Below are 27710 nucleotides of genomic sequence, written 5' to 3'. Positions count from 1 at the left end.
ATAGAAATTGAACTTGACAGATTGTAGATGTAAATAAAGACATTCAAAGTCTGGTTACAGACAATTAAATACGGACCATTTACAACAAGGAATGGTAATGATGGAAATCTTTGAAATATTGCACAACTTGCACTGCACACCAACACACTGAAGGGAACAACATGGTTTAAAGCTGCTTTTAGGGAACAATAAATTTAAAATTGTATCAAGAAAATTCAGAAAAAAAAAAGAAAAAAAAAAAGTGTAGAGACAATAACCCAAATCCCACAAGTAAACCAACCAGAGTCCAGATCATAATCCAACTGAGATGTTCTGGTTGTTCAAAAAAGACATTCAAGAAACACAAAGAATGCAAAAACTTGAAATGTGCACATATACCGTGTTTGTGTTTTAATAGCTCAGTCAGGATGCGTTTCTATACATAGATAAAGGCAACGACCTTACAAAACTGCAGTTTCACACATCAGTCACTGAAGGAATAAAAGGCTCCAGCCAGCATCTATTCACACCAGATACGTTTTGGTTTGGGGTTAGTGGAGCACATGGGTTAAAGTGACATTTTCACTAAATCATTGGAAAAAAAAAATGGTTTGCAAGTCACAAAACACACTTACTTCATAGTTCTGAGCGAGATACATCCCCACAACATTTCCCAAGGTGAAGCCAGCCTGGAAGAAAAACAAAGTTCATTAAAACCCTTTAAACTAGTGTGAAAAAAACAACAACAATTTCACAGGATTCCACAACGTTCTGTGAAAAACTAAGCACACCCCATTCAATAGCCTTGTATTCTGTATTACTTTATCAGTCTGTCACATCGTTGTAGAGGAATTTTAGCCCACTCCTCGTCACAGCGTTGCTTCACTTTATTGAGGTTTGCTGACAATCGTTTGTTCACAGCTCTCTTAAGGTACCATCACCGCATTTTAATCAGGCTAGACTTTAACTGGGCCATTTCATCACATTGAGTAATTCTGTTGTAGATTCGCTACTGTAATCGGGATCATTGCCTTGTTAAATAACACAATTTTGGCCGAGGATGAGATGTCGGAACGATGGCCTCACCCTTCACTATAGACTACTTTAGAGAGGAGTTCACGTACTCAATGACTTCACGCTTCCAGGTACTGTGGCTGCAAAACAAGCCCAGATCATCAGCCCTCCCCTGAGTAATTCCAGTTTCTCTAAGCACTGCACGGTCTGACCTTGGGTGATTTTGCTGGATGATTGTGGCATTGTGAATGCTCTAGAGCAGAAATCTGGCAAACTTCAAAGTTTACACTTCTTGATGATAAATTAATAAAGTGGATTTGACTTGCACTGACAACTACCATGGGATGGATGGATAGATGGATAGATTCTTTGTGGTGGTTGACAGTGACATTTATTCCTAATCATGAAACTCAGTTTCAATTTCAATCCAAACTAGCAGCACTAGCTGCACGGTTAGCATAATGCTAACATTTTTAACTCGGCTAGCTTCGCAACAGACGTCAACTTTTAAGGAAAATAATACAAATATAAAACTTACCAGGAACTGCAGCATGATGAAATACTGAAGACACTAGAGGTAAGCAAACTAACTCAATGGTACAAAAGCATGCAGGCAGGTCAAAGTTAGGAGGGGGGAAGTAGCCGAGTTTCTTGGCGAATGAAGCTAGCTTTTTATCAACAAAACGTCTACGCATGCGCAAGACAACTAATTGTGGCGTCATTTTCAGCGTCTATATGATGTAGTCTTTTCCTTATCCTGAGCCATACGTTTTCGAACATTGGAGAACTACAACTCCCAGCACCCCACAAAATCTCTCAGCCGTCTGGTGGGTGTTGTTGCAATGGTGGTGTCGGAGGGACATTGAATGACTTTGGCTCCATCACGGAAGAAATACGGGTTTATTAGGTTAATTCAGCATTCACGAGCATGGAGGCTCTTATACCCGTCATAAACAAGCTCCAGGATGTGTTCAACACAGTAGGGGCGGATATTATCCAGCTGCCGCAGATTGCAGTAGTGGGGACTCAGGTAAAAGGCTGACTGGGTGCATTTTGCTCAGCAGGCTGTCATGCTAGCCAGATAACCTTGTTTTAATGATATACATGTATGTAGGAGGACTAAGAGAGTAGCATTTACTGCACCGTGATACCGATTCGCATATCAAAATGACGCAAAGGCCGTGTCTGGGAGTTCTGCTAAATTGTCACTTCTTCTTTTTGACAGCTAATAAACAGATACGCAGAGTCTGACCTAACGAGAGCAATTAAGTCTATTTTGATCACCATTAATTATCTCCACATCCTCATCTAGCTTCTGTAGACTAAAACTAGGACATAGCCCGAGGAAGAGGTAGAGGTAGTTTGCTAAAAAATATTTTAAACCCCTGGTTCCATATGTGTTTGAAATTCGTAAATCTTACCCATCACAAATAACTAAAAAAAGACACCTAAGCTATCAAAGAATGAACTAAAAGTAAACATTCTTACCGATTATAAGCTGCTACTACATACAAGCTTGTGCTAAAAGAGGAAGTTCCAAATAACAAGGTTGTATGTACAGGTAGACTGGATGAACCAAATTTCCTGGTTAAATGCTCCATTTCCTGCTGCCTCACTGACCTGATATTCAAATCTTTTGTTTGCAAGGTGCAGCCAGTCAGGAGATTGGCCTTAAAGAGAGGGGAGCTAAAACTGCTTGTTTCAGACAGTAGATGAACTGAAGAGCTACATTAAGGCCCTGTATAGGCTAAATAAGGATAAATTGTGAATGATATAAAGCTGTAAAGCTACCAAGAATTTAAAAATGGGGTTGGAAAAGGGCATAATAGGTCCCCTTTAAACAATAAAACTGAACTATAACAAGCCAACTCTCTGGTGCTTTAACTCATATCTTTTTTTTGATGCACTTCTGCCTGCAGAGTAGTGGAAAGAGCTCTGTGTTGGAGAGCCTGGTGGGCAGGGACTTGCTGCCCCGTGGGACTGGCATTGTAACCAGGAGACCTCTAATCCTCCAGCTAGTCCACGTGGATCCTGGAGACACAAGGAAACATGATGAAGGTGGTATGTACTATGAACTGTAATAACCCTTTTTGGTCTTTAAACTTCTTTTCTTTTTTTTAATACAACACACACACACACACACACACACACACACACACACACACACACACACACACACACACACACACACACACACAAGGGGGAACGCAAACACATCCTTGTAATCTTTAGTATCCTGTGTGAAAGATTCCCTGCCCCAGTTTTAAAATCCTGTCTCTATCACTGTCTTTCAAACAACTTGCAGATGTCATGGTGTGAAAAGCACTGTACTTCAAGGAGGTGCATTGTACAGGTGTCTTAATGTTTAGTAACCTACATCACCTTCTTAGCTCTACCCCCTCCTCCTCCTCAAAAGCACTACCTGTGATTCCAGCTGCTTTTATTCACCACACCAGTAAATGTCACCAGGCATCAGTCCTCGCATTAACCGCCATCACGCTCAGGCTCCCGCGCAGAGTAGCTTCTTTAATAGCCAGCACCTGTGTCGACCTGCTTTAAGAATGTTTTTATTCTGGTTCACAGGCAGAGACACTGAAGAGTGGGGCAAATTTCTACACACTAAAAATAAGGTATGTGTTATTGTGATACTAAAAAGAATTCAGTCTGCTGAGCCATACTTGTTGTGATATTGTTGTTGTGGTTTTTCTTTACAGATCTACACCGATTTTGATGAAATCAGGCAAGAAATTGAGAATGAAACCGAGCGAATATCTGGGAATAATAAGGTGAGATGAGGGTTGAACATTTTCTAAAGCCCGTGGGGTCATTGAGGATAAAATCATTATAGGATATTTCTTCCTTATTTTGCTTGTCAGAAACCCAACTTTAAACTGTGGGCCACCTACAGTCAAACTAGGAGTTAGAATAGAACAGAATAGAATAAACCTTTGTTATCCCACAGATGAGAAATTTGGGTGTTACACAGCTCTTATAGCAGCGGGAAATATAAAAGGAAGACACAAAGTGATCCTATATACATAAGCAACTGAAGTTTGTATATACAGGTAACAATGTATAGAAAAAAATTGTACGGAGATATGAATAAAATGTACTGTACAAGATAACCAAAAGGATGTTAAACTGTGTTATAGAGTCTGACAGCTGCTGGTAAGAATGACCTGCGGTAGCGCTCCTTCCTACACTGTGGGTGTAAAAAGTCTACTGTTGAACGAGCTGCTCAGTGCTCGTACGGTCTCATGCAGGGGGTGGGAGGTGTTGTCCATGATGGATTATAGCTTAGACAAGATCCTCTACTCCCCAACCTGCTCGATGGACTCCAGCGGACAGTCCAGGACAGAGCTGGCCCTCCTGATCAGTTTGTTGAGTTTCCCCCTGTCCCTCTCTGCCATTCCATCACTCCAGCAGACCACAGGATAAAAGATAGCAGACGCTACCACAGTGTCGTAAAACATCCTTAGGAGTGTCCTGTTCACCCGAAGGATCTCAGCCACCGTAGCAGGTGGAGACGACTTAGACCCTACAATAAGGGTCTAAGTCGTCATTTGTGTTCGTGGACCAGTCCAGTTTGTTATTGAGGTGAACTTCCAGGTATTTGTACTCCTCCACCGTTTCAATGTCCAAACCCTGGATGTTCACTGGTGGCTTCTTGCTGAAGTCAATCTCCAGCTCCTTTGTCTTGCTGGCGTTGATGCAAAGATAGTTAGCAGGCCGTACATACAGTAATAAAAACAGAGAATTAAAATAATCCAGCTGCAGCACAACTTTTAAACTAAATGCTTTGAAAACGGCAAGTGAAAGTGTAACTCTGGTTTAGGTCAGTGACTCTAGAGGGTCAGTGACCCCCCCAGTTCTAAGTTACTAAGCTATTAAATCCACTCTCCACTTTCCTCTTTTCTTGTCCCTCTGCAGGGAATCAGCGATGAACCCATTCATCTGAAGATTTTCTCTCCTCATGTCGTTAACCTCACACTGGTTGATCTGCCAGGAATCACTAAGGTAACATTTGCTCCAGCTCCCCAAGACAAGTCTTTGATCATCGTGCACCCCAAGGGAAATTAATTGTACAACACCTCCTTTCTTAAAAGTTTTATTCATTAAAGAGCACTAAAATGCCTTAAAAAAAGCTTTACCTTATAAGCCTGGTCAGCAATGTTCATTTCTCCATCTGGTCAATGCTTTTGTGTATTTCATATTTGTAGATGGCTGGGAATTAATGTTTTTCAACCGTGTGCTATGAAAGCCTCAGGGTATCCAGGCTTTGATTCTAGCCTCATTAGTTGGTCTGGTTGGACGTGTTAATTTGACAAAGTTCCTACTTTGTTGTCTGACTCAAAACAACGGGTGCTGTGTCTTTGCTTGTAATTGGAATTGCTCCTTTCAGGTGCCTGTGGGTGATCAGCCTAAGGACATCGAGATTCAGATAAGAGATTTAATCCTGAAGCACATCTCTAACCCCAACTGCATTATCCTGGCTGTCACGGCGGCTAACACAGACATGGCTACCTCGGAGGCCCTCAAGGTGGCCCGGGAAGTCGACCCAGATGGTAAGAAAAACCAAATGGGAGCCATGTTCTAAAACTAGTAAAATAAGGAGTATTTTAAAGGTGTAATCTAGTGGCAGTGGGTTATGGTGCCCTTTGCAAATGACTGTAATTCATCAGGCAGGAGGACATTGGCTGTGGTGACCAAGCTGGACCTGATGGACGCTGGTACCGACGCTATGGATGTACTGCTGGGCAGAGTGATCCCTGTCAAACTCGGCATAATCGGAGTAGTCAACAGGTCTCACAAACATCACACAAACCGCTACTCATAATGAGTATGATTTCATATCAGAGATGAATAGCTCAGTGGAGATGTCGAGAGAGGAGTGCCACATCAATTTTTAATGCTCCTAGTAAAGGCTAATGTTAGGATCTATTGTTTGTTTTCCTTTATCACTGTCGTGCCATCGAGGGGGAAGATTTAATAAAAACGTTTCAGTCTTTGTGCACATCAATCACCATTAGACTTCTGGGAAAAATACGAGAAAGTACCGTAAAACAGACCTTTTCTCGTAAATGTCTGTTTTGTTTTGTTTTTTCCTTTTTCTTTTTTTGGTACGTTTGAACTTTTAGGAGCCAGCTGGACATCAACAATAAAAAGTCTGTGGCTGATGCAATTCGTGATGAACACGCTTTCCTGCAGAAGAAATATCCATCACTTGCCAACAGAAATGGAACCAAGTACCTGGCCAGAACCCTAAACAGGTAAAAGTAACGGCACCCTGATGATTTAGACTTTAATGTCTAAATCACACTGAGACGATGATAGAAAGTTGCATTTTCTTTATCGAGCACCATTCAAAAGCTAGTTGGTGAAGTAGAGCCCAGATGATGTATCTGTTGGCTGATATTGGCCTATTGGAGATGATTCTGTTCTCGGGCCTGTCCTGTATGTGGCCATATGAAAATTAGTTCTAAAAATAAAAACAAGAAGTGTAAATGATGCTTGGGGTAATTTAAAAGTAGCTTTATTACATAGACTGACAGAAGCAGTGGGCTGCTTATATATTACACATGTTACTTCACATGAATGTAGAAAGAAGTAAAGACCAAATTACAAAAGGAAACAGATTAAAATGCAAAGACAGTTAAAGTCATTGCAAATTAAAAATGTGTACCTCCAGCACAAAAGTTCCAGGGCTTCAGGTGATACTTAAAACACCCAGAAGACTCCCAGGCTCCAGGGGGAGAGTGTTCCACAGCGTCAGACCCAAAATGGCAAACACACAGTTCTTAGTGTTACATAAGATGCCTTGCAGACCTAAAATTAAACTACTAATATGCAGACAGAGCCTTGTCAGAATCATTTAGGTTATATTACTGGATAATAGTGATGTATTAATGTGTATATCACTTTAATATTGCAGATGGAGGTTGTTTTTATTTACCTGTGTATTGAAATGTGATTTTCAGATTTATAGAGGGTGAGAGCCTCCTCGTGTCTCTCCCTCTGAGTATGTCCCTGGATATGAGGCGGCATCTGTAGATTCACTACTGATGTACTCTGGAGTTAGACCATTGACTTGAATCCTCAATTAATGGCATCAGAACCAGGGTGATGTTTGGTCATAATGTGTAGAGACAAAAAAATGGTGGTTTGAAGGGCAGCGTTTAAGAGTATATAGTGTTGTTTACTTTGTGTTACTTAGGCTAGATGAGGCTTTTTGTTTGTTAACACCAGCGATTAGTTTGCGTTTGTTTGCAGAATGTGATCATTGTCATATATACTAGAAAATGCCCAAGTAGTGCTTCCTCTGTGAAGATGCTGTCTGCATAGATATGGAGCAGCCCTGGCATTAATTACAGGCATCAGCGCATGTTGCTATTGTCCGTCCTAGAAAAGGTAATGCTCTGCCCTTTGCTGTTGTAATATCAGGCTACTGATGCATCACATTCGAGACTGTCTCCCTGAGCTGAAGACACGGATCAACGTCCTGGCAGCACAGTACCAGTCCCTGCTCAGCAGCTACGGGGAACCTGTGGAGGACCAAAGTGCCACCTTGCTCCAGCTCATCACCAAGTTTGCCACAGAGTACTGCAACACCATCGAGGGCACGGCCAAATACATCGAGACGGCAGAGCTGTGAGTAGTAGTCTCTGTGCCACTCCTCCGACCTGCCACATGGTGACGCTGTTGATCCGGTGCAGGGAGAAATGAGCAAAACAGCTGCATTGGTTTCATCATTTAATATGATCCAAATTGTAAGTTGAGGCACGCACAGCCTCTGCGAGGGAAGAGCTGACAGGAGCGGAGGCCATGGGGTTCACATCACAGCTAATATCCCCCCGCTGCTATTTTTCAGGTGCGGTGGAGCCAGAATTTGTTACATATTCCACGAGACCTTCGGTAGGACGCTGGAGTCTGTGGATCCTCTGGGGGGACTGAGCACCATAGATATCCTAACGGCCATAAGGAACGCCACAGTGAGTCGTCAGCTGTCGCATGATGTCATTAGCATCACTGCAGCTTGTCCTCTCACACCTGCGTTCAGTAGTCTGTTGTAAAACATGATGAAAAACACTTTATCTGTCATACAACTTATCTGTTCAGCACACGTTGCTGACCTGCACTTCCTCCCCTGCCTCCCCGCAATAGGGCCCTCGACCTTCCCTGTTCGTGCCAGAGGTTTCCTTCGAGCTGCTGGTAAAGAAGCAGGTGAAACGCCTGGAGGAACCCAGTCTGCGCTGCGTGGAGCTGGTCCACGAGGAGATGCAGAGGATCATCCAGCACTGCAGCAACTACAGCACACAGGTAGCTAACAGGCCCGGCGTGCACTCAGCTCGCCTTTGCTCGCGTGCAATCATTAACGTTCGTGCCGCTTCACCCCGCAGGAGCTGCAGAGATTCCCTAAGCTGCACGAGGCCATCGTAGAAGTGGTCACCTCCCTCCTGAGAAAGAGACTGCCCATCACCAACGAGATGGTACCGGCGCCTTCACTTCTCTTTGCACGTGTGCATTTATCTCCTGCGGCTGGGTTTTAGCGGCAAGTACAACCACTTTAAGCTGTTTTATTCTCGCCGCAGGTTCACAACTTGGTTGCAATCGAGCTGGCCTATATCAACACCAAACACCCGGACTTTGCAGACGCATGTGGGGTCATGAATAACAACATAGAGGTTCGTACTCACGTGGAAACAATAAACACATTAGATATAGAAAATAAAGTGCATGGAAGCAAAATGATGGAGGCAGTATTTGGAAATTAAGAAGCAACTGATTACACTGAACCCCTGTTGGTGATATTTAATTGCATTTTAGTTCAAGTGATATAGAGCAGGATCGGGTGATCCAGCTCTGTTCAAAACTCACTTATTACCCAAATAATTTCATGCACAGGGTTTTGAATACTGGTCACTTGTGTTTTCAATATGACTCTTTGTGAACTTTGGTAAATATGTTTTTCTAATTTAGTCATTTGAGTTTTTCCTTCATGTCTATTAAATTATTTATATTATAAACAGAATAACTAACAGTGCTACATGATGAAATGTGTTTGAAATGAGCAAAGTGGTTGGTTTAAGACCGAACCCCCCTTTTTTTTTTTTTCTCTAATCTTCTTGCCAGTAAATTATTTTCCATATTTTTTTTTTCTTTCTAAGAAGTGTCAAAAACCATCAACTGTTCAGACGTGTGTTTTTGTATGTTTCTAGGAGCAAAGGAGAAACAGGATGAGGGAGATGCCCGCTGCAGTTCCCAGGGATAAGGTAAAAGAGAGCGACTGTGTTGTCAAATATAACCGTAGCTCATGTGTTGTAACATTTGGTCGCAGGCTGCAGAGTCCCAGTATAAAGGAGACTTGTGTGGTGTTAATCACTCGGAGCACTGCTGAATGATGATCCGTGAAGCAAATGCTTCGGATAGTTTCCATCAAGGAATTTTATCCCACATCTCTTCTCTCCTCTTGCCTCAGCTTACGACAGCCAGCCTCCTTTTCTTCTGTCTTTCCACATTTCTTCTCAGTGCTTTCTTTTTCCTTCCTCTCCCCCATTCCTGCTCTCGTATTCATGCTAGTCTGTTGGCAAAGGCCCGGCCGGCCCAACTGCGGTGTCTGGCGAGCCCCCTGCGTCTGGAGCAGAGATGGACGGTGCCAAGGTGGGCACACATGCAGCCTGCTGGCTCTGTGCCTGGCTGGCTGCGGGGCTGCTGGTAGCGATGGATGGATGATGGGCATGGTCTGCTGGCATGCACTCTGATCTTTGTCTGCTAATGGCGTGCTCTTATTTTGCTTTCCCTCAGCCTGTGTGGACTTGCACTGACAACTATTGTGTTCCCTGAAGTCTGTTGAACCCAAAGTTTGTCTAACAGAAAAAAAAAAGATTTCTTTCTCTTTCCCTTTCTAACCTCTTAATACTGTATGTGCAGTCTTTTGTTTTTAGATTCCAGACATTTTGAGGTAGAGAATAATCCTACCTCTGCGTACCATCTAATTAATCCTCCTTTCTTTTCTTTTTCTTTTTCTGTAAGCTATGCTAACAATTCATGTTCCTCAGGGAATAAAGCGTGCTGACTTTGGTGACCCCTTGACTTTTCCTCTTACTTAGTTTGTGACGTGGCTGGGTTCCCCCTTCATCTTAATTGTAGCAGTGTTGAAATTGCTTCACTTTTTCCAAGCATCCCCCTTAGGTGTGCTTTGTTTTTAATCTTAATAAGCATGCTAACCTGCTTTGATAGTGTTGCCATTGATGTCTGAAGTTAACATTTGGCATGGCTTTTGTCATGTTTTCTCTCTAACTTGTTCATTAACAGCACAAAGACATAAACTTTAATTTGATTAATCCGGTCTCTTTTTTTTTAACATGCCTGTTTTGTGTTAGCAGTGCATATGAGTCCTACTTTAACCATCACTTTCTGCAAATGTCATACTGTAATGATATTAAGGGTTCTAGATAGTGGAAAAGCATTTTTATCATTCTTTTTTTTTTTTTTTTTCCCAGGCCCCACCTGCAGGGATTCAGGGGGAGCAGGACGGCACAGGAAGCTGGAGGGGCATGCTGAAGAAAGGGGAGGAAGCCCCAGGCTCAGGACCCGGAAGCCCACTTAAAGGAGCGGTCAACCTACTAGATGTGGTAACTTAACACTGGCCTTCCAGCGTGGCTCGTATTAAACATGACAGTCTATTGAGGGATTAAAACACTAGCCTTCCCTTCTTTCTTCCCTTTTGCAGCCTGTGCCTGTTGCCAGGAAGCTGTCGTCACGCGAGCAGCGGGACTGTGAGGTCATCGAGCGCCTCATCAAGTCTTACTTCCTCATCGTCCGCAAGAACATCCAGGACAGGTAGGCCCTCCCACCTGCTCCTCTTTTGTTTATTGCCATCAAATCCTACATAAAGAGACCAAAAACCAACACTAAGATAGATCTGCTAACAGTGTGTGCAGCTGAAGCCTCATTTCTAGTATTCCCCTTGTCTGCTCGAGCGCCATTGTTGTCCAGAAATCAGAATTTAAAATGCATCAGCGAGCCGCTTTGTTGGATCATTTTTATTAGCAACCAGAGGCACTGTACCTTATTTTCACTAAATCTCTCACATATAATATCTCTGCCTCTTTAAATGCTCAGTAGTGCGCCAAATGAGCAGTAATCTGTTTGTGAATAGTCCAGTAAATGGATTTTAAAAAAGTCTTGTCTGAGTAAAATTTATACATTCACTTCTAGAAAACTAATGAGCCTTTTAAAAAAAAAAGAAATTATATACAGACATTGGTGATGGGAAATTGCGGTTCCCCCACTATACTGAGGTGATCCGGTGGTTCTGCTGATTTTGTGCATGCTTTGTCCCTAGGAGGGAAAGGTCGCTACAAATCAGTTGTTCTGAGTGATTACTGTCATCCTGTGATGAAACATTTCTAATCTCTGGGATCAGGCTGTAAACGCACCCCCGTCCACAGGGCACAAGGTGGGGGTCACTGAATGGTTTATGAGGATGAAAATTATGTAAATCATACGCCTTTGCACACCAAACTTGAGCAGCTGTGAGAATTTTAAGAAAGAAGTATTTTGCTGTGACGTTTTATGTGACGTCTGTATTGGCGGCCTGTTTCTACACATTAATTTCAGTAGACACAGTGGAAATTTGGAAAGCACAGCGACCGACACTACAGGACATGTAAACACCGTCCTTTAAAATGCCTCCCTTTCCTCTTGGGAGCAGAAAGTGCCCTTTAAAGCTCAGGAAGATTAAATCCATCATATTTAGCTCCTGCTTAAACAGCTCAGTCCTCGGACAGGCATGGCCACCTGGCGGTTCAAAGTCGAGCCACCTCCGTCTGGGGAAACGACGCCATCGCCGGGCCATCTTGCCGCCTTGTTCTCAACCATCTGTTCGGTCTGTTTCCTCTTTCTCTCTCTGCGGCAGCGTGCCAAAGGCAGTGATGCACTTCCTGGTCAACCATGTGAAGGACAGCCTCCAGAGCGAGCTCGTTGGCCAGCTGTATAAATCTGGCCTCCTCAACGACCTGCTGACCGAGTCTGAAGACATGGCCCAGCGGCGTAAGGAAGCCGCTGACATGCTACAGGTAACAGGTTCCTACGTTTGAGCAGTGCTCAAGTTTTCTCCAGTGTACAGTCGCTTCAATACTTGTTCACATTTGTCCACAGGCGTTGCAGAGGGCCAGTCAGGTGATAGCAGAGATCAGGGAAACACATCTGTGGTGAAGGAGAGGGGGGGAAAAAAAACGCATCCCAGGCTGTTACCTCCTCGTCACACCCAAAGGACCGATGCTCCACGCATTCATCATGTCTGAACTTGAAGTTTTAGATTTGCTACCATGAAAATATTCTGATCTCTGCTTCGGTGTACAGAGCTACTTGAAAGGAGCGAAACTCGTGTTGTTCACTAAAAAAGTGTAGTGTTGTCTGGAGCATGTGAAAATGCACTGCCTCTGTTTGCTAACGGTAAAATGTCGCCACCCACGACTCCAGGAGGAACTGAGAGTGCCGCTAAAGGCAGTGCACTTTTCGTTTTCGCCAAAGTGTGGTTAACCAGTATGGAGATGGACATTTGTGCGATGCTGAAATCAAAGTTTTTGAATCCATTTTTTGGCAACTCAGCAAAGCATTTAATATTTTGGTTCCAAGTTATAAACTCAAAAAAAGAAAAGTAATGTATTTAAAATATTCAGCTCCTAATTCGCAGCCTTTTCATTTAAGAGTAGCTGTCACATGTCCGAAACCATCAAACCTCCATCTTAATCTTTGCACTATTATAACTGCACTGTACTGTAAAGCAAGTCCATTAACCTGACACTGTATTGCCATCAGAGTCTTTATTTATTACTGTGTTATTTAAATGTGTGGATAATTTCCAGAGCACTGTAGCAGGACGTCATTTAATTAAGTTTACATATCGCTGCCTATGTGTAAAGAAAATTCATGGTGCACTGTGGTTCTGTGTGTGGTTCCCAAAAGAAAAAAAATAAATAAAAAGTGGTATTTTACTGCCAGTTAATTGGTTTGAATTCATATGTGCAAAGAGTGAGGATTAGTGAAAAGAAAAGAGTGCTTCATTTCTGAGATAATTTAACATGAAAACACACAAATGGGCATAAAAGCACAAGTCTGTTTATTGTTTGTAAAGGCTAAGGGCTAAAAGGCACAAAACTGAGATTACTGAAGTGCAGATTGAGAACAAATTCCAACACGGGCACTCGTGGTGAGATGGCTCCTCTGAGAATATATGTCGACGTTTCCATCTATCTCACTCTGCCCTTGGCCTTTCCTCTCCCTTTGGCGCTGTGAAGTCAGACAAAAATATTCAACTGTTCAGCATGTGTGCATAGATGAATATTTTTAAGTTAAACTGCATAGTTTACACCTATTTGAACCTCCGTACGGCATTTTTCCTGCTATGGAAAGCATTAAAATTAAAACAAATAAGCTACTGAAGTTGTAATCATGAATAAATATGAACCAATTTACTGATCTTAAATCAAAAAAATAAGCAGTATTTAATAGAGGTGTGAATAGACACTAGATTTAAAAAAAAAAAAAGACTTGATAACGATAAGCCGGATTTGGAGAAAATAAACAATGTTTAACTATTTAATGCTTATCTTCCTTCACCTGCTTGCAGTTATGATTATTTCATAATGTCTTTTAATAGTACCCAGGGAGTAATTCTGTAGTTTGCTGGCACACATGGAAACATTATTTTCAAGAAGCAAAAAGCTAGCTAAAAAGCTAGCTAAAAAGCTAGCTAATAGCTATTTTAACCTTTTAGCTAATGATGTAAAAAACACATTTAAAGTACATGTAGCAACATTAATGTATGGATAAAGTGGAATTGTTAGCTGACAATGCAAACTAGCTGGAAACATGGTCCAGTGAAAACGTTTTCAGAGCAGGGGCGGATCTAGAGAAATTTGGTTAGGGTGGCATGGAAATCAAACGGGGTGGCAAAATCAAAGCCATTTCTTTACACATTCAGGCGTTACATTCTGTAATATGTACTATATGTGGTTAAAACTGTGTTTTCCAACCTTTTGCAGCCATGTATTTCACATATTTTGCATCAGACAAATCACACAGCACACCACCGAACAAAAATGTCACAAAAAGCATATTGATAATTTTTCCCCGCGCACCAGGCATAGCGAAATTGGTTTGGTTTGTTTACCTTTTTTGCTTTCTTCTGACCACTACTCATCCTAGGGCCTTTTTCTGGGTGGGAATTTTCTCCAGGACCCAGGCCAGATTGACTACTTTTTTCCTTTTCAAATATTTATCTATTGCTATGCTGTGTCGTCTCACAGCATGACTATTATGGATTTTCTTCTTTGTTTTCTTCTGTTTTACTGGCAGTTGGCAACTCATTTAATTACAGCAGGTAGTTGTACTGCCCTATAGCGAAGGAGAATGTAATTGTTCTGATCGCTACTCATGCTGGTTGCTTAGAGTATTTATCAGGTGGAACCAGATAATCTTCCACGGCACACCTATGTGCCGAGGCACAGTGGCTGGGAAACAAGGTTAAATTACATCAAATGCAACACATTTACATATGTTACACATTTCATATAAACATTGTAACTTTCTTATTATCTTTAGCCCAAAATATTTACATATTTCAGTAACATAAAGAAATGTGAATTTTAATTTTATGTAGTGTATAGCCTTTATAATAAATAACCATGTAGCCCAATTGTAAGTATAACATCCAGAAAGCTACAAAACAAGAGGTGGATCAGTTAGAAATACAAGTCTAACTTTTTATGTTTCACAATCTTTTTGCTATTTATTTTTTAGTGGGGTGGGCACCTTATGCACATGCCACCACAGTTAATCCGCCCCTGTTTCACAGGACTTTACGCCCTTACTACCTTTACTGTGTTTACAGTTTTTAGAAGGCAAGTAGCATGACTTATTTATTCATTATTCATAACCATTTATTACTTCAATACCATTTATTACTTGCACAGCTGCTCTTATTGTTCTATATTTCTTCATATATTCTTTATATATTTTCTATATTGTGTATTTTGTTACAGTTATTTTATTTTTAACTTTAATTTTTATATTTTATTTTATTCTTTCCTAGTTAAATTTGCCCTTTATTTTAATTTTCATATTTATTTCCTATCCATAGTCTTTTAGTTTAGGTCACGAGTAGTTGTCTAAGCATTTCACTGCATATCGTACTGTGTATGACTGTGTATGTGACAAATAACATTTGCATTTGAATTTAGACAGGTTTCCAGGAGAAAGCTGCTTCTCTTTAAAAAAGAGCATAACAGCACAGCTTAGATTTGCAAAGGTGCATCGGAACAAACCACAAAACCTGTGGAAAAATGTCCTTTGGACAAACAGTGAAGAGTTTTGCCCATAATGCACAGCACAGAAAACGAAAAAGCAGAAAAATAGCACAAACACCTCATACCAGCTGTCAGATGTGAGGCCATTGTGTGAGGCAAGCTAAAGTTTGGCCCAAACTGAGTAACAGAACAGGACAGTGATCCCAAACACAGCAGCAAATCTACCACAGAATGGCTGAAAAATAAAAGAATCATGTCGCAATAGCCCACACCAAGTCCAGACCTCAACCTGAGTGAAATGCTGTGGCAGGACCTTGAGAGAGCTATGCATAAATGAATGCCTGCAAACCTCCATGAACTGAAGCACACTGTGGGTGGGCAAAAGTTTCTCCAGAACGATGTGAGAGTCTGATAAAGCCAAACAGAAAAAGAAGGACTTCAAGTGGCTGCTACCAAAAGTGTTTCTACAAGCAAATGAATTATGGGATGTGCACAGTTTTTCACAGGACTGTAAAAGCTTTTTTCACATGATCGTACACAAGCATAAACATTAAAGTATAGAAACTTTCAAGTAGGGTTAAAATATTTGCCTTAAGGTATGACCACAACTTTGACAATTTGGATAAATAGTTGAAAATAAATATATGTCATATAAATTACAATATAATCAATATAATCAAAACAAGCTGCAGTTTCATTTTAACCAAATAAAAAGAGTGGAAATGACATTTAAAATATCTCGTGCCATGTTGGTACCTCAGTGTCTGGTACTTGAATGACAGTACATATCCTTGTCTGCATATAGATTGGTTTTGGGTTATGTTTCCTTAGTGTTTATACTAAGTGGGGCCCCATGTGCTATATGAAAATAAGAGGGACAGCAAGAAAGAGCTGTGATAGATGAAAGGAAAGGGCAAATGCCAAAGCATCATTCTATTAGACAGGGACAAAGGACACAATTTTATGCTGAACACAGCTGGCAAACGATGACTGTGTCCTCACCTTTGATGTGCAGCCGCTGTCTGTTTTGCACCCTTGCCCATAAGATCTGATACAGTCATAAAAATACAGGCTGCTTCGACACACAACTCACACTGTCTGTCCTAATTTTTGACATACTTAAAATCAAAAACTGAAAAATGTAAAAGATGAAAGGGAAAGATGAAAAAGTGTTGTAACAGCATTTAAGAGAATATAAACCAGAAAAGATGATAAAAATAAATAAAGGAAACTGCATACAAGCCTAAAAAAGGTTGCAATACACAAGAACTACAAGAATTTCTATTAATGAGGTGATCCTTTTCATGTCTGTTTCAAACAAAAAGAAGTTTGGCTACGTTTTCACATGCCTGTGATAATTTGTAGCCCAGCTAAGACATCACGCTCCCAATTAATATTATACAGCATTATGTGAATTTTGGAGGCTTTGAGCGTAAGAGATAAGTAACATGCCCGAGAAAAAATGTATAAACGACCAAATTCTTTCTGAATAATAGAAATCCAATTTTCCCAGTGGGCCAAATGAGCAACTGAGTTGTGTTGTTGGCTTCACCAATAAACTGAACACAGATGTGCTCAGTGTTAATGTCATGTCTTTATTTAAAAAAAAAGAAAAAAAAGGGAGAATTAAATCAATTACCCATCCCTGGATTAGATTTCTCCGGGAGTGTTTAATCGAAAGGAAAAGCAAAATCACCTTGATACACAACAACATTTTTAAAGAAATTCTAATGATGCCCTTAGTGCAAATATGAGCCACACCTGAAGGGTGGTTCATAGATGTTACTTACCTCTGGCTGTTCTGAACACGAACCTGGAGCAGAGTGATCTGTAGAGGAAGAAACATGGAGGACATGCTGAGTCCAGGAAAAACAACAGACGCCAGCTGAGCCAGAAAAAGAGGATCTTCTGGTCCTATGGAGTAACTAGCTAACAGCATATTCTCCTTCATAATTTTATGTCCGCATGGCAACCTGTTCTGTGAACAGTTTATATTTAAGACATATTTTAAACAGACTGAAAGCTAATATTCGGATTACTGCTCATGTGTAACTTGGTGAATGTGTAAATCAAATAGTGCTTCCAGACACACAAAAGTAAACAAAGATTTTAGAAAGACTTTATTGCACCACACTGAATATGAAGCTACTTGCCTCTCCCCTATGTAATAAAACCTCAAATACAGCATCAATGGCTGATACTCAGTTGACAGTTCCAAGTAAAAGATTTGGAAAAACCACAGTTGCCATCTGCTTTAAATACACAACATTGCTAAAAATGCTAATGAAAAAGTCCCAACATAATGCAAAAACAAATCTGACATTCACATTCTGTCTTACAAATTTAAAGTGAACCTTTAAATTATATAATTGACAGAAAATAACAAAGGTGTTATTTTCTGTCAATTATATAATGTTGGACATTCATTTCCAAAGTTTTAAATAATGAGGTCCATGTATGCACAAGTAAACCTTGTAAGGCTTCAAACTACTTTAAACGCTATATTTCAGACATTGTTTCCTAAACTTGACTCTCTCTGATGTCACTGAAAGCGGATATGCCTAATACGTCCATCTCAGTCGCACAGCCTAGAGTATGAACACAGCAGCCCCACCCTCTTTTATTTGTGTGATTAGTTGACTCGATGTTTAAACCTTGCTGCCCTTGCTAATCAGCACCAGATTAGCTAGTACTAAACATATTCATGTACAAAGGCAGGTAAAGCCTCAGAGGTGTTACGTACAGTGGCACTGAGAGGCCAAACGGATTGCAACTTAAGAAAACACCAGCAATAAGAAAAACGCTGCAAAAGCACACAAAAACCAAAGGAAATAGGAAAAACGAAAACAGAAATAGGATAAACGAAAACAGAAACAGGAAAAAACAGATTTCCAAAAGCGCAAGGGAAGTGTTTCTGGGGAGACAATAACCCGACGGACCAGTTGCAGGAACCAAAATATGCTAAGAATTGCGCTGGGAGACACTTAAATGAAGTGGAGGATCTATCGGTTTTATGAGGAAAGAAAAAATGAGAGGTAAGTGTGTTAGCCTGCCATTAGCCTAAAAATCCATCATCAGTATTATATCAATCATGATAAAACACGCCTACCACGTTTTGGGTTCCTGCAACTGGTCCGTCGGGTTATTGTCTCCCCAGAAACACTTCCCTTGTGTTTTTTCCTATTTCTTTTTTCGTTTTTCTTGTTTCCGTTGTTGTTTTTCTTGTTTCTGTTTTGGTTTTTCCTATTTCCGTTGTGTTTTGTGCTTTTCTTATTGCTGGTGTTTTCTTAAGTTGCAGTCCGTTTGGCCTCTCAGGGCCACTGTAGAGTTAGGACACCACTGGCATCCCTGACAGCTAGCTTCACCTCCCTTTCTTACTGGACACTAGCATGAAAGTAACCAAGGCTACTGTTGCTAGCACTGCTAACATTAGCTCAGCTGTACAAACTAATCTGACACTGTGTGTATTTGCATCATCATACGTGGTGCGAAGTGCTATGCAATTTAGCAACATTTGAAACCCTATGTGCTGGGGTTTTCTTCCTGTTAAAACCGTGTTTTTCCTTCCCACAGTTACCAAGTTGTCTGACTGTTTGGGTTTTCTTTCTGATATTGTAAGGTTTTACCCTACAATGCAAAGCACCTTCAGGCAACTGCTGTTATGAATATAAATTAAATAGAATTAAACTGAATGAGATCAATAATGAGGCAATTAAGGGTTTCATGTAGCTCCTAAAATGTACACAAAATATTTGTTTGGCCAATTTTGATCTTTGTACATTTAATATGTGTGCTTTAAAATGTTTTCTTTAGATTTTCTGTCTTTTAGACTAGTTGACTAGCCTATTTTTTCCACCAGCAAATTAGTCAGAAGGCGGCCTTAAAGAAAGAGAGAACATAAAACAGCTTTTATTTGACAGTGAGTTAAATGTGATGGTGTGCAAAAAGACCCGGTATCATGTAAATAAGAATTATTTTGAATTGTAAATCATAAAAAGCCCACAAATAAAAACATGGAAATCGCCATATCAGGGAACCACGGACTCTTTTCCCCTTGGACGCCTACTACTGTCATAATTCAGGCCTCCTTCTGGAACCGAATGACTTTCTCCCTGTACAGCTTAGTAGGGCTATTATTGGAAAAACCCGGAACCTATTTTACTGATTGTCAAAGCACGTCTTTATAAATATATACTGAGTTGCCAAATCTTGCCATTAAGGATACAGGAGAGGTCATCAGATGTTGTTTTTTTAGGTTAAAGAGTTAATGTGAACCTTGTAATATTAGATTTTTGTTCTGCTAAGGGAATTAGAATCTTAGAAACAAAGGAAATAATTAAAAAAAAAACCCTTTTTCCTTTGTCTTGTGTCTCTGCCTTCTTGTAAGTCAGACCTCAAGTACCGTCTCAACTCTGTACTGTCTCTTAAGGTCCAGGATTAAATGGCCACACGCTAGCTTCACCAGCACACACCACTGTTTTCACCTCCTGTTTATAACTTACTCACTCAGCGGTCAGTCAGCTCTGGTTCAGCCCTTTGAGACTCAGTTTTTGACCCTTTGACACACAGACCAAAAAACCAGAAGGCTCAGACTCGTCTTTAACAGTTACTCACAAATTCTGCTGCTCAGTGATGCAGATCTGGAGCCAGCTGATCATTTAAATAGAATGACTTTGCATTAAGTTTGATTACTGTTAGCTGATATTTTAACAGGTGCAAATAAAAGCTTGTAAATCAAAAACCGGTGTTCACTATGTCATTGCACGGCACGTAATATCCAGAGGCGAAATACTTACATCATATTTCTGTCTCATCAGTGTCTTGGTGAAGTCAAACTTCTCAGCCTCCAGCATCCACAGCCACTGATAGAGCTCATTGGCCTTCTCCCTTTTAATCAAAACCAGGAGGAATATAAAAAGTGAAAACCTAAAGGCCAAAAGGCTCAAACTGTAATGGGAGGTAGATGAGAGTTTATGCACCGCCAAATCACCTGCAGCAGACTTGAAATGTGGATTTAGGTGTTTGAGCAGAACTGTGAACAGTAGTGTCCTTACTTCAGTTTGTCCTCGTTGAGACGCTCGACGTTGAGAGGTTTCTTCCTCTCCGCCAGGATCTTTCTTTTCTTCTCTCTCTCCGTCTGCTTCTTCGCTCCCCGCTTTCCGTCTTGCTGTATGTGAGATTTAATGAACGTGTAAAATAAGGAAGAGACCGCATTTACATAATAAACAGGCAAACTGTGAAGCTGATCATATTTCCTATTGCTTTGAATGCAAATGTGTGCGCGTCTGTGATCACTCACCCTCTGCTGGAAGCCAGAGTACTGCTGAGTCATGTTTGTGAGAGCCTTCTTCTTCTTGGCGTCCTCGTCCTGCTTCCTGCGGGCCTCTTCCTGTTCCTTCCTCTCCTTTTCTTCCTGTGACACGGATTAAAGAACAGAAAAGAGAAAATGAAACCATCTGTCCACTTGTCTTTCCAGCCACTAAAACAGGACTGAAGATAGCATCCTCCAAACGTTCTGACGTCCTCTGATGTCATAAAAAAGAATGTAGCGTCCATTGTCGTTCATTCTCAAAAAGTTCAGAATATTGTTTTTATGTGAGCAAGGCTATTCTATTGTGCAATCAAGGTTATTTTGCACATAAGATTAACGTCTATGTGCAAAATACATAAATAATATTTTTACTGCCACTTGGGGGCAGCAGAAACAAGCTGTGAATCCATCACTGACATACCGGTGGTCTCATGTTTTAAGATAAGTTAGAGCACTAAAATAAATTTTCCTACTTAAATTCCAAGCATTCACTTGGAGATGTGTTTGTGACCATAGCAAGTTTAACACTAGTCTAATACTTCTGTACAATTCTGGCTCCTCTTAAGAGAAATATTTGGCTCTACACTTGCTAACAACGCCTTTCTCCTGTGGCTGAAAATGAGGCTTTATAAAGAATCAGTGAGTCAAATATCATCATTTGACCCATTGTTATTATTAAAAATGTTGAGGGCAGGTTTAAAGTAAAAAAAGAAATTGTAAAATGGAAAGCAAATATCCGAGTGCAAAGACTTTGTGTTTATCCCAGTTTATGGAATCTGATTCAAACGTAAATTTTCACTAGCCATTAAAAAGCCAGTGCGTAACATTACATGAAAACAGAGGACAAACAGATCCAGGATGGTTCTTTTTTTTGTTGTTAATTAGGCTTTTGCAGACTGTACTCTAATTCTGTTCAGGAACGTGAGTAAAACCACAGCGTGTCAGCTCCTGGAGGCAGGACACTCTTCGTTTATTGCAAACATTATCACATTCTGAAAAAAGGCAGAGGCAACTGCATCTAGAAACTCACAGCAAGCCGATTCTGCCTCTCCTTCTCATGCTCGGTTCTGATCCTCTGTTGCTCAGCTCTCTCAGCACGACGCTTCTCCTAATCATCCATGCCCACACGCAAACACAACCACACACACGCACACATAAACAGAGTGTAATTGTTTGCTGGGTGGTGCATCACTGTAGCGATCTGGCACGCTTTCCTGGAATACTTACAATCCTGTTAACGAGAGCGATGAGCTCCTCCTCGTCCTTCTTTCTCTGAATGAAGTGGGCCTCGATCAGAGATTGCAGCTCAGTCAGATCCTTCTCCTGACGCTTCCTGTGGATATCCTGCAGTCACGTATAGATGTTTTTAGTTCTCTACTGAGCACGACTCGTATGCATATCATCTCCAGTACTGGCTTCACGCTAAGATCTACATTTTGGCAAGGAAAACAGGCAGACACCCACTAGTACAGTCCTCAAACATGCAGCACACATGAAACTTGATGATTATATACACTAACTGATCCCTTTATTACTGCATGTTAATACAAATCTCTAATCACCCAATAACTTAGCACATGGCAGCAACTCAGTGGTTTCAGGCATATAGGCATGATCGAGAAGTTCAAAGTTAGTGTCAAGTAAGGTGTTTAAAGTGACTTTGGATGTGGCATGGTTGTTATAGTATTTTGGAAATCTGCTGAGATATTCCCACACAAACATCTCTAAGGTTTAGAGAAAATGCTCGGAAAATAGAAAACATCCAGTGAGCAGCGATTCTTTGGGTGAAAATGCCAGAGGTCAGAGGACAATGGACACGATCCTTCCTTCAGGAACTCAAATAATCCCTTGTTACAATAAAGGTATGCAAAAAAAGCATCTGTGAACACACAACAAATTTAACCTTGAAGGAAATGACAGCAATACAGCAGCAGAAGACCACACCTGGCGTCATTTAAGAACAGGAACCAGGCTATCATTCACAGAAGTTGAAGAATAGAAGATTGGAAAAAGGTTGCCTGGTCTGATGAGTCTTGATTTCTGCTGTGATGCTCAAATGGTCGAGTCTGAAATTGTTGCATAGGCAACATACCAATATGGATCCATTTTGTCTTGTTGTGCATCAGCGGTTCAGGCTCCCACAGTGTGGGGGCACACTTTAGGCATCTTAATAGCAACTGAGCATCATTTAAACACCACAGCCTACCTGAGTGTTGTTGCTGACTGTGTCCAACCCTCTATAACCACAGTGTACCCATCTTCTGATAACTGCACTATGTCACAAAGTTCATTTGCTAGTTTAGTCATCCTAAACTACTTTCTTGAACATGACAATGAGTTCACTGTATTCAAATAGTCTTCACAGTCACCAGATCTCAATCCATTAGAGCACCTCTGGGATGTGGCAGAACAGGAGATTGATATGATTGGCGAGTAGCCGAGAACTCTGCAGCATCTGTGTGATGCTGTCATGTCGATATGGACCAAAATCTCAGAGGAAGGATTCCAGCATCTTGTTGAATCTATGCCACCAAGATTAAAGGCAGTTTTGAAGGTAAAAGCGGGTCCAACATGGTACTAGTAAGGTCACCTAATAAAGTGGCTGCTGAGTGTATCTTTTTAACTGAAGAGGACCAGTACTTATAACCAAAGCTTTATCAAGAGCTGTGCTTCACACCCACTTGTAGATACATGCAAAAGTCAGATAAGCCTTTGATTATGTCTTTTTAAGTGTGAGTCCACCTACTCATTTTTTAATTAGAAATTAATAATTTTCTATGTTGCCAAAAAAAAGAGATGTATTCTAAATTCATATTTAGAAATAGCGCTGCTCTCCCCATCTAACTCCAAGGCAAGCCATGTTGAAAAATGCCACACTGTTTCTTTAAATTGGCTTCAGTCACTCACATCAAAGTCGACTTTTTCTCCCTCAGGTATCTTTGGCACAGTCAGCGGTGGTGCAAACAGCCTGAAATATAACATCTCTGTGTTACAATGAGAGGAACTTTGAACAACCTTATTGCAAGTTGGATAAACTGATTAAAATTCAAATAACAAAAAAAAACCAAAACCCAGCCCTACTTTGGTTTAGGTTTGGATTCATCTGTCATATCTGCAACAGGGAAAATAATAATATATTATGGGTGTATATGTGTGTATCCAGTGTCCTAAAAATCTTTATTTTATTGGATTTTTCCATTATTTTAGCAGTGATGGAGAGCATCTGTGGATTTTTTATTTCCTTTTGTTTGGTTATCAAAGACGGGTTGAAGACACCAGACATTTTTGGTAAACTAGAGCAGTGATCAAGCTATTTTCACAAGGCCTTATCAGCATGTAAAAGTACCTTCATCCACAGCTGGAGACTCGGCTGCAAAAGGACAAAGGAAAATGTTAGTGCATCAGCAGGTGGAATGCAAATGGATTTCCTTTTATTATTTCCAAACTCCATTTCACTCAGCTCTGATATTTACCCTGTGTCTATTGATATGAAAATCTTTCTTGCATGTCAGGGTCGGAAATGGAGTCTAAATCGTTTCTGTATAACGTGTCAAACTAGAGTTGCTCTAAGTACTCTCGGGGTTGCAAGCCATGAGCCTTAGTTTACCTTGAAACAGTGGAGGCATCTCTTTGATAAATGTGTATCAACCATAAGGGCCAAAATAAAATTGGACGATATTGAGATATTTACGCTGCAAATGAATGCCTCGGTACGGGAGAAAATCAAAACAATTGGATTTTATTACCTGACAAAGATGCGCACAAAAACAACTGATATAGTCTTGTATATGCACCCGTATACATTACCGTCTTCTGCAGGCTCTTGGCGAGGGCAAGGCGAGGAGACAGTAGATGAGGATTGCAGGAAATGGAAAACAACTTATCAGTTAAGACTGCTCGTAGATGGACAAGGCGCTGAACACATTTGTTATGTTTATTAAATAATAGAACGCTAAAGTTAAGGAAAATAACAAGAACAGTTGGTGATGAAACCCTCGCAAGAAGGCCGTAATTTCCTATAAAGCTAAAAGGGAAAAAGAGGTCATTACCTTCAGCTGTTGAAACCGGGGGTTCTGAGGGGTGAGAGTAATGAAAATATGATTAGATGCTGTCACTCTTTAATCGATGCAATGCATTTTCCTTCTTAAAACAATCAAGACATGTTTGCCGTGGGATAAACACGACTAAATGAATGTCAAACATGTGTGATCTGAAATGAAAATTGAATTTCAACACCCAGAGCTCTTCTTGCATTGCACGCAGTCGCTTTTGTCTGAGTAGGTGTCTCTATTTTTTTTTCTTTTTTCAAAGATCCTGGCAAATAAATCTGCCAAACTCAGCAGGCAACTCCTGGGGAGCCAAACATATAATTAGCGAGTACTGAACATAGGAACGTTTATAATGATTTAGTTAAGGAGGTAATGATGAAGTGAATGAAGTATCGTTTCAATTTGATGTGGAAACGGGAGAGACGATGTTAAAAATCCTTTTTTTTATATTTCAGTGATCTCATCTGATGTTTAGAATGGTGCAAGTTTATGAAATTAATCATAATTTTTCTCCATAAATATTGTTACAATCGAGGAAAAACATTTCTTCACAATGGAGGAGAAAAAAATGTACAAAGAAGAATTACCTTCGACTTCAGGAACAGCTTCTTCTGCAAAGCAAGAACAGTGAAGTAAACTTATTGAAGTAAACTTCTGTTGCTCTTGGGTGAATACAACAACAACACACAAAAAAGGGCATGATACAACAGAAACAACCACAATAATATCCCACAAGTGTGTAAGTAAAGAAACATGCTTTGTTTACAGACAAAAAAAGTCATACAAACCTTTTTCTTTCAGCGTCTCCATGACTGAGTGAACAAAATATGGATTAGTGGATCAATGAGACTCTTGCAGACAGCTTGCGGCTGGGTTTTGGTCACACTCTGAGCACTGTGATGTTGTCTCTTGGGGATGCACTGAGAAGCAGTGCTGGTGTTTGACATTCATTTTGAGCAAAGCCAAAAACTGAACCCGAGAGCGGTTTGCAACAGGCCAGATATCAAAGCAAAGCCTGAGCACATGTTTTATATATGACTGTTACCAACGCTTATCAGCGCTCCTCTCCTTTACAAAAGTAGCCTCTGAATGCTTCAGTGTAAAAGTTCTCCAAAATGAAAAGTTTGATAAGTAGGGTAGCAGCAATTTCTGTTGGGCATGTACTGTCACAGCTCAGGTACCTTTTGATAGAGCCAGGCTAGCTTTTCTGTTTCCTGTAATTGTGGTTAATGGGAGAAGTTTTGTTAGGGTAAAGAAACCAAGTTTACTTGGTTAAGTTTGAGAAAATATTGTGGTTTGGCTAGCCAGTCTGACATGTGCATATTTGTGCTAACCTGAGCTAGCAGATGCTCCCAAACTCATCAAGCTAGCCAATGCAACCAAATTGTAAACTGTACTATACTACACTCCACACTTTATTAGTTCCACTACTACTGGGTTGGACCTTTTTTGCTTTCCCAATTCTCTTAAGCCTCTGTGGCATAGATTCAGCAAGGTGATGGGGACTTTCCTCAGAATAAGGGTGGATTGTCATGTTATTATTGCCAAATTCCAACCCTATCTAATATCACAGCAGACACAGAGACTCATCAGAATAAGTTTTTACAGTCTTCTGTTTTCCAGTTTTGTAAACCCTTACGATTTATAGCCTGCTGCTGTGCAATTTAGAGATGCTCTTCTGCATACCTTGGTTGTAACGATGATTATTTGAGTTACTGTGATCTGACCATTCAGAAAGGGATTTTTCTCCCAGAGAACTGCTGCTCAATGGATATTTTCCCTTTTTGGGGCCATGGAGATAGCTTTGTGAGAAACTTTCAGCAGATCAGCAGTTTCTGAAATACTCAGAATCAACGACCATGCCATGTTTAAAGATTCTCAGTTTGAACTGCGTCAAACAGGTCATTTTGACCATCTCTGCATGCCGCAATAAGTTGCTGACACATGATTGGCTGCTTAGATATTTACATTAATGAGCAGATGAGTAGGTGTACCTCTTCAAATGACTGGTGAGTGCAGTTCTTAAAATGAGTCCTTTCCAAAAAAACAGATGTTATGCAACTCATAACTAAGACTAAAGGGGTCTGAAGAAGGGCATATCAAAGGTAGAGAGAAGTTTGCCTTTTTTTCTTCTTTTTAATTTTCTTTCACAGCTGAGCTGGGTTTAGGAGACAAAGTACTTGGTTATGTTTAGAAACAGACTGTGGTTTGGCATAAAACACACCCTTTCAATAACATAACCATGATTTAGAGAGGCTTACTGGAAGAAAACCTTCACTCACATTAACATTATTGCCTGGAAATATGTCACGTGACAAGAGACGCTTAAGCATGGACGTAGGGGTAAAATTACTGTACAAATACAATAAATATATGGGAATCCATCTTATCTGGAAAATAGCTGTTTTGGGGATAGGTGATTTAAAAATGCTGCTGCAGCCACTGAGAAATTAATATAATTAAATGTGAAGCTATTGCATAACATACCATCATTTAAAAAGAGTAAGCCTGGTGTATTTTAACAAAGGCCCATGTCGCTACAGGCACGGTGGAGTGAAAGTAGCATATTTAAGTAAACTTTTTCTCTAAAAGTCAAACTGATTAGAAAGAGTCAAATCGGCAACCTGGTTAGTAAACCTGTCAGAAGACTAAAACCCACAGTACACTGTATACATACTGAGATGAACTGTACAGTCCTGAAAATGTCACGGAGACATTTCCAATATAAACTGACGGCTAAACATGAGCTGACACATCGGTGTTGACAGAGAGGTTGTTAACATTCAAAAAGAAAACACACATAGCCAGCTTGCTATGGCTTTTTATCCCTGACAGCAGACACTGTAATGGCAACAGACACACCAGAAACAAGATGAAGCACACGCAAAGCCACTCAAGAAGCCTTTACCTTCCTCTTGCTGCGTCTCTGCCTCTGAGCAGACATAATCAGGTCAGCGTATAGAAGCGAGGAATGACATTTTGGTATATAAAGAGCAAATTCTCACAAAACCTTTACTTACCTTCCTCCCTGAAAATGCAGGAAGC

At 40.5% G+C, this 27710-nt stretch overlaps 2 protein-coding genes across 6 annotated transcripts; one reads left to right on the top strand and one right to left on the bottom strand.

Annotated features, from left to right (window-relative positions):
• The first annotated feature begins 1797 nt into the window (after nucleotides 1–1797).
• Nucleotides 1798–12998, top strand: LOC113009097 (dynamin-1-like protein). 4 transcript variants are annotated; one of them, XR_013902558.1, is made up of 19 exons: nucleotides 1798–2023; nucleotides 2913–3054; nucleotides 3577–3623; nucleotides 3708–3779; nucleotides 4924–5010; nucleotides 5396–5558; nucleotides 5676–5796; nucleotides 6132–6263; nucleotides 7435–7641; nucleotides 7862–7982; nucleotides 8155–8310; nucleotides 8391–8480; nucleotides 8583–8675; nucleotides 9210–9263; nucleotides 9470–9651; nucleotides 10494–10625; nucleotides 10724–10833; nucleotides 11912–12071; nucleotides 12154–12998. XR_013902558.1 is itself a non-coding variant. In XM_026147201.2 (19 exons), the coding sequence occupies exons 1-19, from the start codon at nucleotides 1922–1924 to the stop codon at nucleotides 12208–12210; spliced, it is 2124 nt and encodes a 707-aa protein (XP_026002986.1). In that variant the 5' UTR covers nucleotides 1800–1921; the 3' UTR covers nucleotides 12211–12998. The 4 variants fall into 4 exon arrangements, 3 of the variants coding, with proteins under 3 accessions (XP_026002986.1, XP_026002985.1, XP_026002987.1); XM_026147201.2 differs by having other exon boundaries at nucleotides 1800–2023; nucleotides 2913–3051; nucleotides 9571–9651; XM_026147200.2 differs by having other exon boundaries at nucleotides 1800–2023; nucleotides 9571–9651.
• Nucleotides 12999–13100: 102 nt separating this feature from the next.
• On the bottom strand, nucleotides 13101–27593 carry LOC113009098 (troponin T, cardiac muscle-like). Of its 2 annotated transcripts, XM_026147204.2 has the most exons (14): nucleotides 27574–27593; nucleotides 25253–25276; nucleotides 24666–24689; nucleotides 24424–24438; nucleotides 23963–23986; nucleotides 23698–23728; nucleotides 23524–23584; nucleotides 21844–21960; nucleotides 21647–21724; nucleotides 20605–20718; nucleotides 20360–20472; nucleotides 20102–20192; nucleotides 17096–17133; nucleotides 13101–13287 (listed from the first exon to the last, which is right to left on the bottom strand). In XM_026147204.2, the coding sequence occupies exons 6-14, from the start codon at nucleotides 23724–23726 to the stop codon at nucleotides 13248–13250; spliced, it is 681 nt and encodes a 226-aa protein (XP_026002989.2). In that variant the 5' UTR covers nucleotides 23727–23728; nucleotides 23963–23986; nucleotides 24424–24438; nucleotides 24666–24689; nucleotides 25253–25276; nucleotides 27574–27593; the 3' UTR covers nucleotides 13101–13247. The 2 variants fall into 2 exon arrangements, with proteins under 2 accessions (XP_026002989.2, XP_080147380.1); XM_080291254.1 differs by lacking the exons at nucleotides 23963–23986; nucleotides 24424–24438; nucleotides 24666–24689; nucleotides 25253–25276; nucleotides 27574–27593 and adding an exon at nucleotides 15655–15713 and having other exon boundaries at nucleotides 23698–23839.
• Nucleotides 27594–27710: the final 117 nt, after the last annotated feature.

This window comes from Astatotilapia calliptera, chromosome 17 (genome assembly GCF_964374335.1).
Source record: "Astatotilapia calliptera chromosome 17, fAstCal68.1, whole genome shotgun sequence".
Taxonomy (NCBI): domain Eukaryota; kingdom Metazoa; phylum Chordata; class Actinopteri; order Cichliformes; family Cichlidae; genus Astatotilapia; species Astatotilapia calliptera.
The sequence above is the reverse complement of the archived record's forward strand: the minus strand, read 5'-3'. Positions and strand labels throughout refer to the sequence as shown.